The 10,662-nt window shown below is 42.8% G+C and overlaps 1 protein-coding gene across 1 annotated transcript in view; it reads right to left on the bottom strand.

The window, feature by feature from the left end:
- Positions 1-4,373: 4,373 nt before the first annotated feature.
- Positions 4,374-10,662, bottom strand: part of rb1 (retinoblastoma 1) — a 39,168-nt gene continuing 32,879 nt past the window's right edge. Inside the window, exons 19-27 of the mRNA XM_023967930.2 lie at positions 7,035-7,180; positions 6,777-6,922; positions 6,558-6,662; positions 6,273-6,386; positions 5,980-6,128; positions 5,655-5,685; positions 5,411-5,553; positions 5,251-5,297; positions 4,374-5,045 (exon numbers count right to left, since the gene is read on the bottom strand). Of these exons, the coding sequence (XP_023823698.1) occupies positions 4,975-5,045; positions 5,251-5,297; positions 5,411-5,553; positions 5,655-5,685; positions 5,980-6,128; positions 6,273-6,386; positions 6,558-6,662; positions 6,777-6,922; positions 7,035-7,180 (952 nt within the window). The 3' untranslated portion in view covers positions 4,374-4,974. The remainder of the gene's footprint in view (positions 5,046-5,250; positions 5,298-5,410; positions 5,554-5,654; positions 5,686-5,979; positions 6,129-6,272; positions 6,387-6,557; positions 6,663-6,776; positions 6,923-7,034; positions 7,181-10,662) is intronic.

Below are 10,662 nucleotides of genomic sequence, written 5' to 3'. Positions count from 1 at the left end.
ACCTAGGTTGGGCAAAACTAAACATGGCGGTGTTCGCCTTAGCAATCTCACTAGGATGAAGACCTCCTCCATTCCTGCCATTATTGAAAGAGATYGTGATACCTCACATCTCAAAATAGGGCTACTTAATGTTAGATCCCTCACTTCAAAGGCAGTTATAGTCAATGAACTAATCACTGATCATAATCTTGATGTGATTGGCCTGACTGAAACATGGCTTAAGCCTGATGAATTTAGGTGTTAATGAGGCCCTCACCATCTCTGGTACACTAGTGACCATATCCCCCGTGCATCCCGAAAGGCGAGGTGTTGCTAACATTTACGATAGCAAATTTCAATTTACAAAACAAAAATGACATTTTCGTCTTTTGAGCTTCTAGCATGAAATCTATGCAGCCTACTCAATCACTTTTTATAGCTACTGTTTACAGGCCTCCTGGGCCATATACAGCGTTCCTCACTGAGTTCCCTGAATTCCTATCGGACCTTGTAGTCATAGCAGATAATATTCAAATTTTTGGTGATTTTAAATTTCACATGGAAAAGTCCACAGACCCACTCAAAAGGCTTTTGGAGCCATCATCACTCAGTGGGTTTTGTCCAACATGTCTCTGGACCTACCCACTGCCAGTCATTACTCTGGACCTAGTTTTGTCCCATGGAATAAATGTTGTAGATCTTAATGTTTTTCCTCATAATCCTGGACTATCGACACAATTTTATTACATTTCAATCGCAACAAATAATCTGCTCAGACCCCAACAAGGAGCATCAAAAGTTGTGCTATAAATTCTCAGACAACACAAAGATTCCTTGATGCCTTCCAGACTCCTTCTGCCTACCCAAGGACAAAAATCAGTTAACCACCTAACTGAGGAACTCAATTTAACCTTGTGCAATACCCTAGATGCAGTTGCACCCATAAAAACTAAAAACATTTGTCATAAAGAAACTAGCTCCCTGGTATACAGAAAATACCCGAGCTCTGAAGCAACTTCCAGAAAATTGGAAACGGAAATGGTGCCACACAAAACTGGAAGTCTTTCGACTAGCTTTGGAAAGACAGTACCGTGCGGTATCGAAGAGCCCTCACTGCTGCTCGATATGCTACTTTTCCAACTTAATTGAGGAATAAGAACAATCCAAAATGTATTTTTGAATACTGTCGCAAAGCTAACTAAAAAGCAAATCCCCCCCAAGTGAGGGGATGGCTTTCACTTCACAGTAATAAATTCATGAACTTCTTTGAGAAAAAGATCATGATCATTAGAAAGTAAATTACGGACTCCTCTTTAAATCTGCGTATTCCTCCAAAGCTCAGCTGTCCCGAGTCTGCACAACTCTGCCAGGACTAGGATCAGAGAGACACTTAAGTGTTTTAGTACTATATCTCTTGACACAATGATGAAAATAATCATGGCCTCTAACACTTCAAGCTGCATACTGGATCCTATTCCAACTAAACTACTGAAAGATCCTGCTTCATGTGCTTGGCCCTCCTATGTTGAACATAATAAACGGCTCTCTATCCACCGGATGTGTACCAAACTCACTAAAAGTGGCAGTAATAAAGCCTCTCTTGAAAAAAGCCAAACCTTGACCCGGAAATATAAAAAACTATCGCCTATATCGAATCTTCCATTCCTCTCAAAAATTTTAGAAAAAGCTGTTGCGGCTGCAACTCACTGCTTCCTGAAGACAAACAATGTATACCGAAATGCTTCAGTCTGGTTTTAGACCCCATCATAGCACTGAGACTGCACTTGTGAAGGTGGTAAATGACCTTTTAATGGCGTCAGACCGAGGCTCTGCATCTGTCCTCGTGCTACTAGACCTTAGTCTGCTTTGATACCATCGATCACCACATTCTTTTGGAGAGATTGAAACCCCAAATTGGTCTACACGGACAAGTTCTGGCCTGGTTAAGATCTATCTGTCGGAAAGATATCAGTTTGTCTCTGTGAATGGTTTGTCCTCTGACAAATCAACTGTACATTTCGGTGTTCCTCAGGTTCGTTTTAGGACCACTATTGTTTTACTAATATATTTCCTCTTGGGGATGTCATTCGAAAACATCATGTTAATTTCACTGCTATGTGGAATGACACACAGCTGTACATTTCAATGAAACATGGTGAAGCCCCAAAATTGCCCTCGCTAGAAGCCTGTGTTTCAGACATAATGAAGTGGATGGCTGAAAACGTTCTACTTTTAAACTCGGACAAAACAGAGATGCTTTGTTCTAGGTCCCAAGAAACAAAGAGATCTTCTGTCGAATCTGACAATTAATCTTGATGTTGTAAAGTCGTCTCAAATAAAACTGTGAAGGAACCTCGGCGTTACTCTGGACCCTGATCTCTTTTTTGACGAACATATCAAGACTGTTTCAAGGACAGCTTTTTTCCATCTACTTCACATTGCAAAAATCAGAAACTTTCTGTCCAAAAATGATGCAGAAGAAATTAATCCATGCTTTTGTTACTTCTAGGTTAGACTACTGCAATGCTCTACTTTCCGCTACCCGGATAAAGCACTAAATAAACTTCAGTTAGTGCTAATACGGCTGCTAGAATCCTGACTAGACCAAAATATTGATCATATTACTCAGTGCTAGCTTCCCTAAACTGGCTTCCTGTTAAGGCAAGGGCTGATTTCAAGGTTTTACTGTTAACCTACAAAGCGTTACATGGGCTTGCTCCTACCTATCTTTCCGAGTTGTCCTGCCGTACATACCTACAGTACGCTACGGTCACAAGAGCAGGCCTCCTAATTGTCCCTAGAATTTCTAAGCAAACAGCTGGAGGCAGGGCTTTCTCCTATAGATCTCCATTTTTATGGAATGGTCTGCCTACCCATGTGAGAGACGCAGACTCGGTCTCAACCTTTAAGTCTTTACTGAAGACTTACTCTTTCAGTAGGTCATATGATTGAGTGTAGTCTGGCCCAGGAGTGTGAAGGTGAACGGAAAGGCTCTGGAGCAACGAACCGCCCTTGCTGTCTCTGCCTGGCCGGTTCCCCTCTCTCCACTGGGATTCTCTGCCTCTAACCCTATTATAGGGGCTGGTCACTGGTTTACTGGTGCTCTTCATGCGTCCCTAGGAGGGGTGCGTCACTTGAGTGGGTTGAGTCACTGACGTGATCTTCCTGTCTGGGTTGGCGCCCTCCCCTTGGTTTGTGCCGTGGGCGGAGATCTTTGTGGGCTATACTCGGCCTTGTCTCAGGATTGTAAGTTGGTGGTTGAAGATATCCCTCTAGTGGTGCGGGGGCTGTGATTTGGCAAAGTGGGTGGGTTTATATCCTTCCTGTTTGGCCCTGTCCGGGGGTATCATCGGATGGGGCCACTGTCTCCTGACCCCTCTGTCTCAGCCTCAGTATTTATGCTGCAGTAGTTTATGTGTCGGGGGCTAGGGTCAGTTTGTTATATCTGGAGTACTTCTCTGTCTTATCCAGTGTCCTGTGTGAATTTAAGTATGCTCTCTCTAATTCTCTCCTCTCTTTCTTTCTCTCCGAGGACCTGAGCCATAGGACCATCGTCAGGACTACCGGGCATGATGACTCCTTGCTGTCCCCAGTCCACTTTGGCCATGCTGCTGTTCCAGTTTCAACTGTTCTGCTGCGGCTATGGAACCCTGACCTGTCCACCGGAGCGTGCTACCTGTCCCAGACCTGCTGTTTTCAACACTCTAGAGACCGCAGGAGCGGTATAGATACTCTTAATGATCGGCTATGAAAAGCCAACTGACATTTACTCCTGAGGTGCTGACTTGCTCACCCTCGATAACTGTGATTATTATTATTTGACCATGCTGGTCATTTATGAACATTTGAACATCTTGGCCATGTTCTGTTATAATCTCCACCCGGCACAGCCAGAAGAGGACTGGCCACCCCTCATAGCCTGGTTCCTCTCTAGGTTTCTTCCTMGGTTTTGGCCTTTCTAGGGAGTTTTTCCTAGCCACCGTGCTTCTACACCTGYATTGCTTGCTGTTTGGGGTTTTAGGCTGGGTTTCTGTACAGCACTTCGAGATATTAGCTGATGTACGAAGGGCTATATAAATAAATTTGATATTGATATTTGATATTGATAAATGTTACTGGGTTTGCTACTATAAAGTACTCAACTGACAATTCATATTTACCCAAAATGTTATTTATTGGTGTCTTCAGGATAACTTCCAATATAACATTTGAGTAAATACCTGGTCTTTTCTGTACTGTAAAATAAAGTGCTACAGAGTCCCTTTGAACTGTAAAGAATGTCCTTAATACAAAAACCAAGCATTCCTATGTAGCCATTCAACAGTCAATGTGAAGAGGAGATATGAATACAAGTTTATGGATTTGATCTAATGAAAAGGTATTGTTACTAATGATACTATAACAAGACTGTCACATCTTTAATGCTTCCGAAAGCAAATTAAGTTCCAGGTTATACAGTCACATCACAAGATTTAAAACATGTCAGATGTCAATGAAGGTTAGGTGTGTTGATTGTTTCTGTCAAAAAACATTACGCAGGTCTGCCTGTTCAGAATCCTTGAGGTTATTTCAAGTCAGGTTCCTACTTCAAAATAGACCAGGAAGAGATATGTAATACATATTGCATCAACCACCCTGACTTTAAGAAACTCCAGAAGACCAAGTCAAAACAACGATTTCTTATGGCATACCCTTAAAACTAGTGTCCCTCTATAAAACATGGTAATACTCACTTGATCTTTTTTWAATTTATTTTTTTAAACACTCCGTTAAAGAATCCACACTAAACAACAAAGAGAAACAAGACTCCTCTGTATTCACAAATGACTCTCAAAAGAGTATCGCTTAAATATAAAAACAGGCAAAACTAAAATATAAAAAACAAATGCACAGAAAAAAATGTATTCCTTTTTTCAAGGGATGGTTGGGGGTAGGGAGTAGTCTCTGGCACCTGTACACTCAAACAGTGCTGGACAGTAAGTCCTTCAGTGAAATTCAAGGCTTGTCCTTTTCGGACTCTGCATCATCCTTCATCTTCTGTTCCTGCATACGGGTCCGAGTGGAGCCTGAAAAACAGAGACAACCTTGAGTTTCATGGCATACATACAGAATAACAGACAGTTAACAGAAAGACAGACTACAGCACTTGAGGTAGATAAAAGCAAAGTCTATTGGATTATAATGTTTGAGGTAAAAGAAAAGTAGAACTGATGATATATGAAAGGAAGGATGATGAAAGCAGAATTCAGGTAAAGCCAGAAACAAACGTACCTATCTCTGCAAGTTTCTGTATCAGTCTCGAATCTTCCCCATGTTTGCTGTGAGGAGAGCAAGATGAGATCAGCAACTTATTTCAACCATGCCTCACCTCTGCATGAACACAACATTCTGCAGCCTAGTATAACCAAAATTAAAGATAGCTATCTCCTACCTCTCATCRGCTTCATCCTGTCCTTCTACATCAAAGCGCAACCTCTTCAGGGGCTTGGGGGCGGAGCTCATATCCAAACTCCTCTTCAAGGACCTATCACTGCTGTTCACCATCGCATTGATCTTCTGGAACTTATCAGAGGTCTGCAGAGGAAACAAGACAGAACATCATTTTAGTGCACTGGACACAATGCCCATTTCAGGAAATAATATTTTCCACTATGTTGATGAAAATGATCACTTACTCCAAACGATTCACCGATCGATACCAGGATTCTGTGGAGAACAAAACACAGGGGGGGAAATAAAAAAATAATGATTCATATCATTAGAGATTTTTTTATTTTTTTAACATTTACTAATTGATAACGCAATTTTTTTAACAGACATTACCATAACAAAATAGGAGACAAATTCACATAAAATGTGCTAATATCTTTGCCAGTTTGGAACTGAAACATCCAGATAATGAGATGTGCCTCAGCTATAAATCGGTTCATCACTAAGCGCATACAAAACAAGGTGTCCTCCCATTGAATCAGCCTGGTTCATGGGTGGTAGGGTACTGACCTGGTACGTGGGGTCATGACTGGAGACATGCGTGTTGGGCTCTTCATGGGAGAGATATAGACGTTGTTGCTGCCAGGCACTCTCAGGGGGGAGTTGGGGAACTTGTAGGGGCTGCGGGGGATGTGTGGGATGGGAGACAGTGTGGGGGGCTGGGGGAGAGAGACCGTAGGGAGTGTGTCAGTAGAGAATACTAGAACATTAAGGAGGCAAGCATTTTGAACCTGCGTGTGAGAGATCAGGACCATGTGAAGTRTGTTGCGGTGCCACATGGGAACGCTAACTGTCTGTCTCACCCTGGGAGAGGCGTACTGCAGGATGTTGGTCTTCAGTTTCTGCATGAACACCAGGTTGTAGAAGACAATGATGGAGTCATACTGGCCCTCCCGGATTAACACGTGCTTAAATGTCTGCAAGAAAGACGGGGAGATGAGATTTTCTGCATCTGTGGTAATCCTTCCTCTCATCTAACTTAATAAAGCATGCCACACTAGCCATATGGAGCAAGTCCTTTTCAGTCCCTCATGTCTACACTACAGCTCCACAGCAGGAGTAGATAGTTTGTACCACTGTGTACTCACCTCTTGGTTGGTGTTGGGCATGTTCTTGTAAGCAGTGACGATGGTCTTGAAACGCAAGTCCACGTTCTTCACCTTGCATATGGCGTACATGGCCGACATCATCAACTGTTAGGGGATAAAAAGCCACAGGTGTCAAAGTTGTACATGATCATGTATAGAGTGTTTTGATCGCATGTCCAAATTGCATCAGAGTATGTGTGTGTGAACACAGCACAGTACCTGGTCCAGGTGGCGGTCTCTCATCAGTTCATACTCATTCTGCAGTGTGTGCTGGAACAGAGTCCACATGATTGGCTCCAGCTCAGGGTGAGAGGTCAAAAGTTGTGTGTACAGCATCTTCAGCCTCATGTAGGCCAGCCGGTACACTACAGGAAGAACGAGTTAGAAACCGGGTTACAAAGACAGACAACCAGTCATACACAAACAACACCCCACAGGCGACGACTGTAGACCAACTATCATCTAGTGAAATCTTACATTTTTTGTAGAAGAGGCTGAGAGAGTTGGACTTTGGGTGCCTAGGGGTCTGATGGGGCGCCGGGGCAGAGGGCTGAGAGGAGGGTGGGGCTGTAGATTCAGGGGCCGGCAGGGTACGGCTACTGGGCCGCACAGGGGAAAGATACCTGCCAGAGAGGAATAACAATATTAGAAAAACAATAGTACAAGCTTCAAGCATAACAATGAGATGGATCAGTGATGCACATTTATTTCTTAAACAATGTTCTAAAAAAGGTTAAATGGTCAATATCCTGGAGAGAACTTCACAGGTTTTCAACCTAACCTCTGACCAGTCTTTCCCAAAGCCCAGGGCTTTGATATCAGTTACAGTTGGTCAGTGTTCATGTGGCCAGACAAGCCCATTATCCCCCACCTTGTTCACTTCACCCATTCACAGACTTAACATTMCACAACTATTTAGTTTATGCTTTGTCAGGGTTCCGCAAAACAACGTTGATAAGATGCATGTTGTTCCTAAATGCAGTTACAACAAGACAAGGCTGAAAGTGTACAGTGCTTTTTTGTGAGCATTCAAGTGCAAGAGCATACCAATCCAGCTTTTTAACCTCAAATTGGTGGTTATCAATCCGTTGGGCAGAATTACAACACTTGCGTGCCTTCCCAAGCCTGAAAGGGATGCCATTTGAAAAACAAACAACATTTACTACTCAGATCTCTGGCACCCATCCATGCTCGACCGGATCTTACTCCAGCTTTGTAACAAAAACATTGTAACAAAACAACGGTCAATGAAAGGTTGTGAGTGTATAACCCAATTAGGGTTGGGCAATATTACRATAGCATCGTCTATTGATGATGATTGACATAGATCGTCAATGATGACATTGAGAAGTGACAAATTGTACCAATTTCTGTGTTCATGCAAGTGACTGATTGAACAAATCCTCACTTATCAGTATCTGCAATTTGGCAGTAAGCCCAGACCTTGTTTTGAGAACAAAAGCTATCAGTTTCAAGGTCTCAACATAGAGAGAAGAAGCCTCGTGAGGCATTGGTCGGTCACATGAATGAAGCAAACGTTAACCAATTATGAATGATGAATTAGCTAAATCATGCAAATTTGACATATACTGCAAATAAGGGAACGGGACTGCCCCGTTTGAGCATCTGACAGACGTTCACTATGGTGCATTAAGTTTGTTGGAACCTCTCCAGCGCGMTGACAAACAATTAATAATTTAAGATTGACTTAGAATRTCCCTGTGTAAGAATTTCCACAGCAGCTTTCTCACAATGAATCTAAGTTCCATCTCAAAAAGTTGTTTGAATTAGAGGTCGACCGATTAGGATTTTTCAACGCTGATACCGATTATTGGAGGACCAAAAAAAGCCGAAACCGATGAATTGCCCGATTTTTATTTATATATATATATATTTTTTGTTGTTGTTGTTGTTGTAATAATGACAATTACAACAATACTGAATGAACACTTATTTTAACTTAATATAATACATAAATAAAATCTATTAGTCTCAAATAAATAATGAAACATGCTCAACTTGGTTTAAATAATGCAAAAAAAGTGTTGGAGAAGAAAGTAAAAGTGCAATATGTGCCATGTAAAAAAGCTAACGTTTAAATTCCTTGCTCAGGACATATGAAAGCTGGTGGTTCAATATTTCCAGTTCTTCAATATTCCCAGTTAAGAAGTTTTAGGTTGTAGTTATTATAGGAATTATGACACGTCGACTATTTCTCTCTATACCATTTATATTTCATATACCTTTGACTATTGGATGTTCTAATAGGCACTTTAGTATTGCCAGCCTAATCTCAGGAGTTGAAAAATGGCGCCGGAAGAAATGGCAGCAGTTTTACGGGCGCCCAACCAATTTTGCTATTATGTGGATTTTKTCGCGTTTATTTTAACATTTTGGGAAAAAATCTGTGCATATTTGTAAACAACAGCTGCTGCACGAAATCTAAGGAAGTCTCTAGATTTTGCTCGCCTGTTGAGTATATTGTGATAAATTGCAGGCCACACTACTTGCCTAGAGAGTTCTCATCTATACTTTTCGTGGCTGTTTATTTACCACCACAAACAGATGCTGGCACTAAGACCGCACTCAGTCAGCTGTATAAGGAAATAAGCAAACAGGAAACCACTCACCCAGAGGCGGCGCTCCTAGTGCCCGGAGACTTTAATGCAGGGAAACTTAAATCAGTTCTACCAAATCTCTATCAACATGTTAAATGTGCAACCAGAGGGAAAAATTATAGATCACCTGTACTCCACATACAGAGACGCGTACAAAGCTCTCCCTCGCCCTCCATTTGGTAAATCCGACCACAACTTTATCCTGCTGATTCCTGCTTACAAGCAAAAATTAAAGCAGGAAGCACCAGTGACTCGGTCTATAAAAAAAAGTGGTCAGATGAAGCAGATGCTAAACTACAGGACTGTTTTGCTATCACAGGCTGGAACATGTTCCGGGATTCTTCCGATGACATTGAGGAATACACCACATCAGTCACTGGCTTTATCAACAAGTGCATCGAGGACGTTGTCCCCACAGTGACTGTACGTACATACCCCAACCAGAAGCCATGGATTACAGGCAACATTCGCACTGAGCTAAAGGGTAGAGCTGCCGCTTTCAAGGTGCGGGACTCTAACCCGGAAGCTTACAAGAAATCCCACTATGCCCTGCGACGAACCATCAAACAGGCATAGCGTCAATACATGGCTAAGATTGATTCATACTACACCGGCTCTGACGCTCGTCGGATGTGGCAGAGCTTGCAAACTATTACAGACTACAAAGGGAAGCACAGCCGCGAGCTGCCCAGTGACACGAGCCTACCAGACGAGCTAAAATCACTTCTATGCTCGCTTCGAGGCAAGCAACACTGAGGCATGCATGAGAGCATCAGCTGTTCCGGACGACTGTGTGATCACGCTCTCCGTAGCCGACGTGAGTAAGACCTTTAAACAGGTCAACATACACAAGGCTGCGGGGCCAGACGGATTACCAGGACGTGTGCTCCGGGCATGTGCTGACCAACTGGCAGGTGTCTTCACTGACATTTCCAACATGTCCCTGATTGAGTCTAATACCAACATGTTTTAAGCAGACCACCATAGTCCCTGTGCCCAAGAACACAAAGGCAACTTGCCTAAATGACTACAGACTCGTAGCACTCACGTCCGTAGCCATGAAGTGCTTTGAAAGGCTGGTAATGGCTCACTTCAACACCATTATCCCAGAAACCCTAGACCCACTCCAATTTGCATACCGCCCAAACAGATCAACAGATGATGCAATCTCTATTGCACTCCACACTGCCCTTTCCCACCTGGGCGCCATGTCTAGGACAAAAAGGCTTCAACAGTTTTTACCCAAGCCATAAGACTCCTGAAAGGTAACACACATGTTACCCGGACTATTTGATGTGGCCCCCCCCCCCCCCCCACCCTCTTTTACGCTGCTGTTACCTCTGTTATATATATGCATCACTTTAACTTACATACTACCTCTAATTGGCCCGACCACCAGTGCTCCAGACATTGGCTAACCGCATTGTGTCCCACCACCCGCCAACCTCTTTTTACGCTACTGCTACTCTCTGTTCATCATTATATCA

Source organism: Salvelinus sp. IW2-2015, linkage group LG23 (genome assembly GCF_002910315.2).
Source record: "Salvelinus sp. IW2-2015 linkage group LG23, ASM291031v2, whole genome shotgun sequence".
Classification (NCBI taxonomy): Eukaryota; Metazoa; Chordata; class Actinopteri; order Salmoniformes; family Salmonidae; genus Salvelinus; species Salvelinus sp. IW2-2015.
The sequence above is the reverse complement of the archived record's forward strand: the minus strand, read 5'-3'. Positions and strand labels throughout refer to the sequence as shown.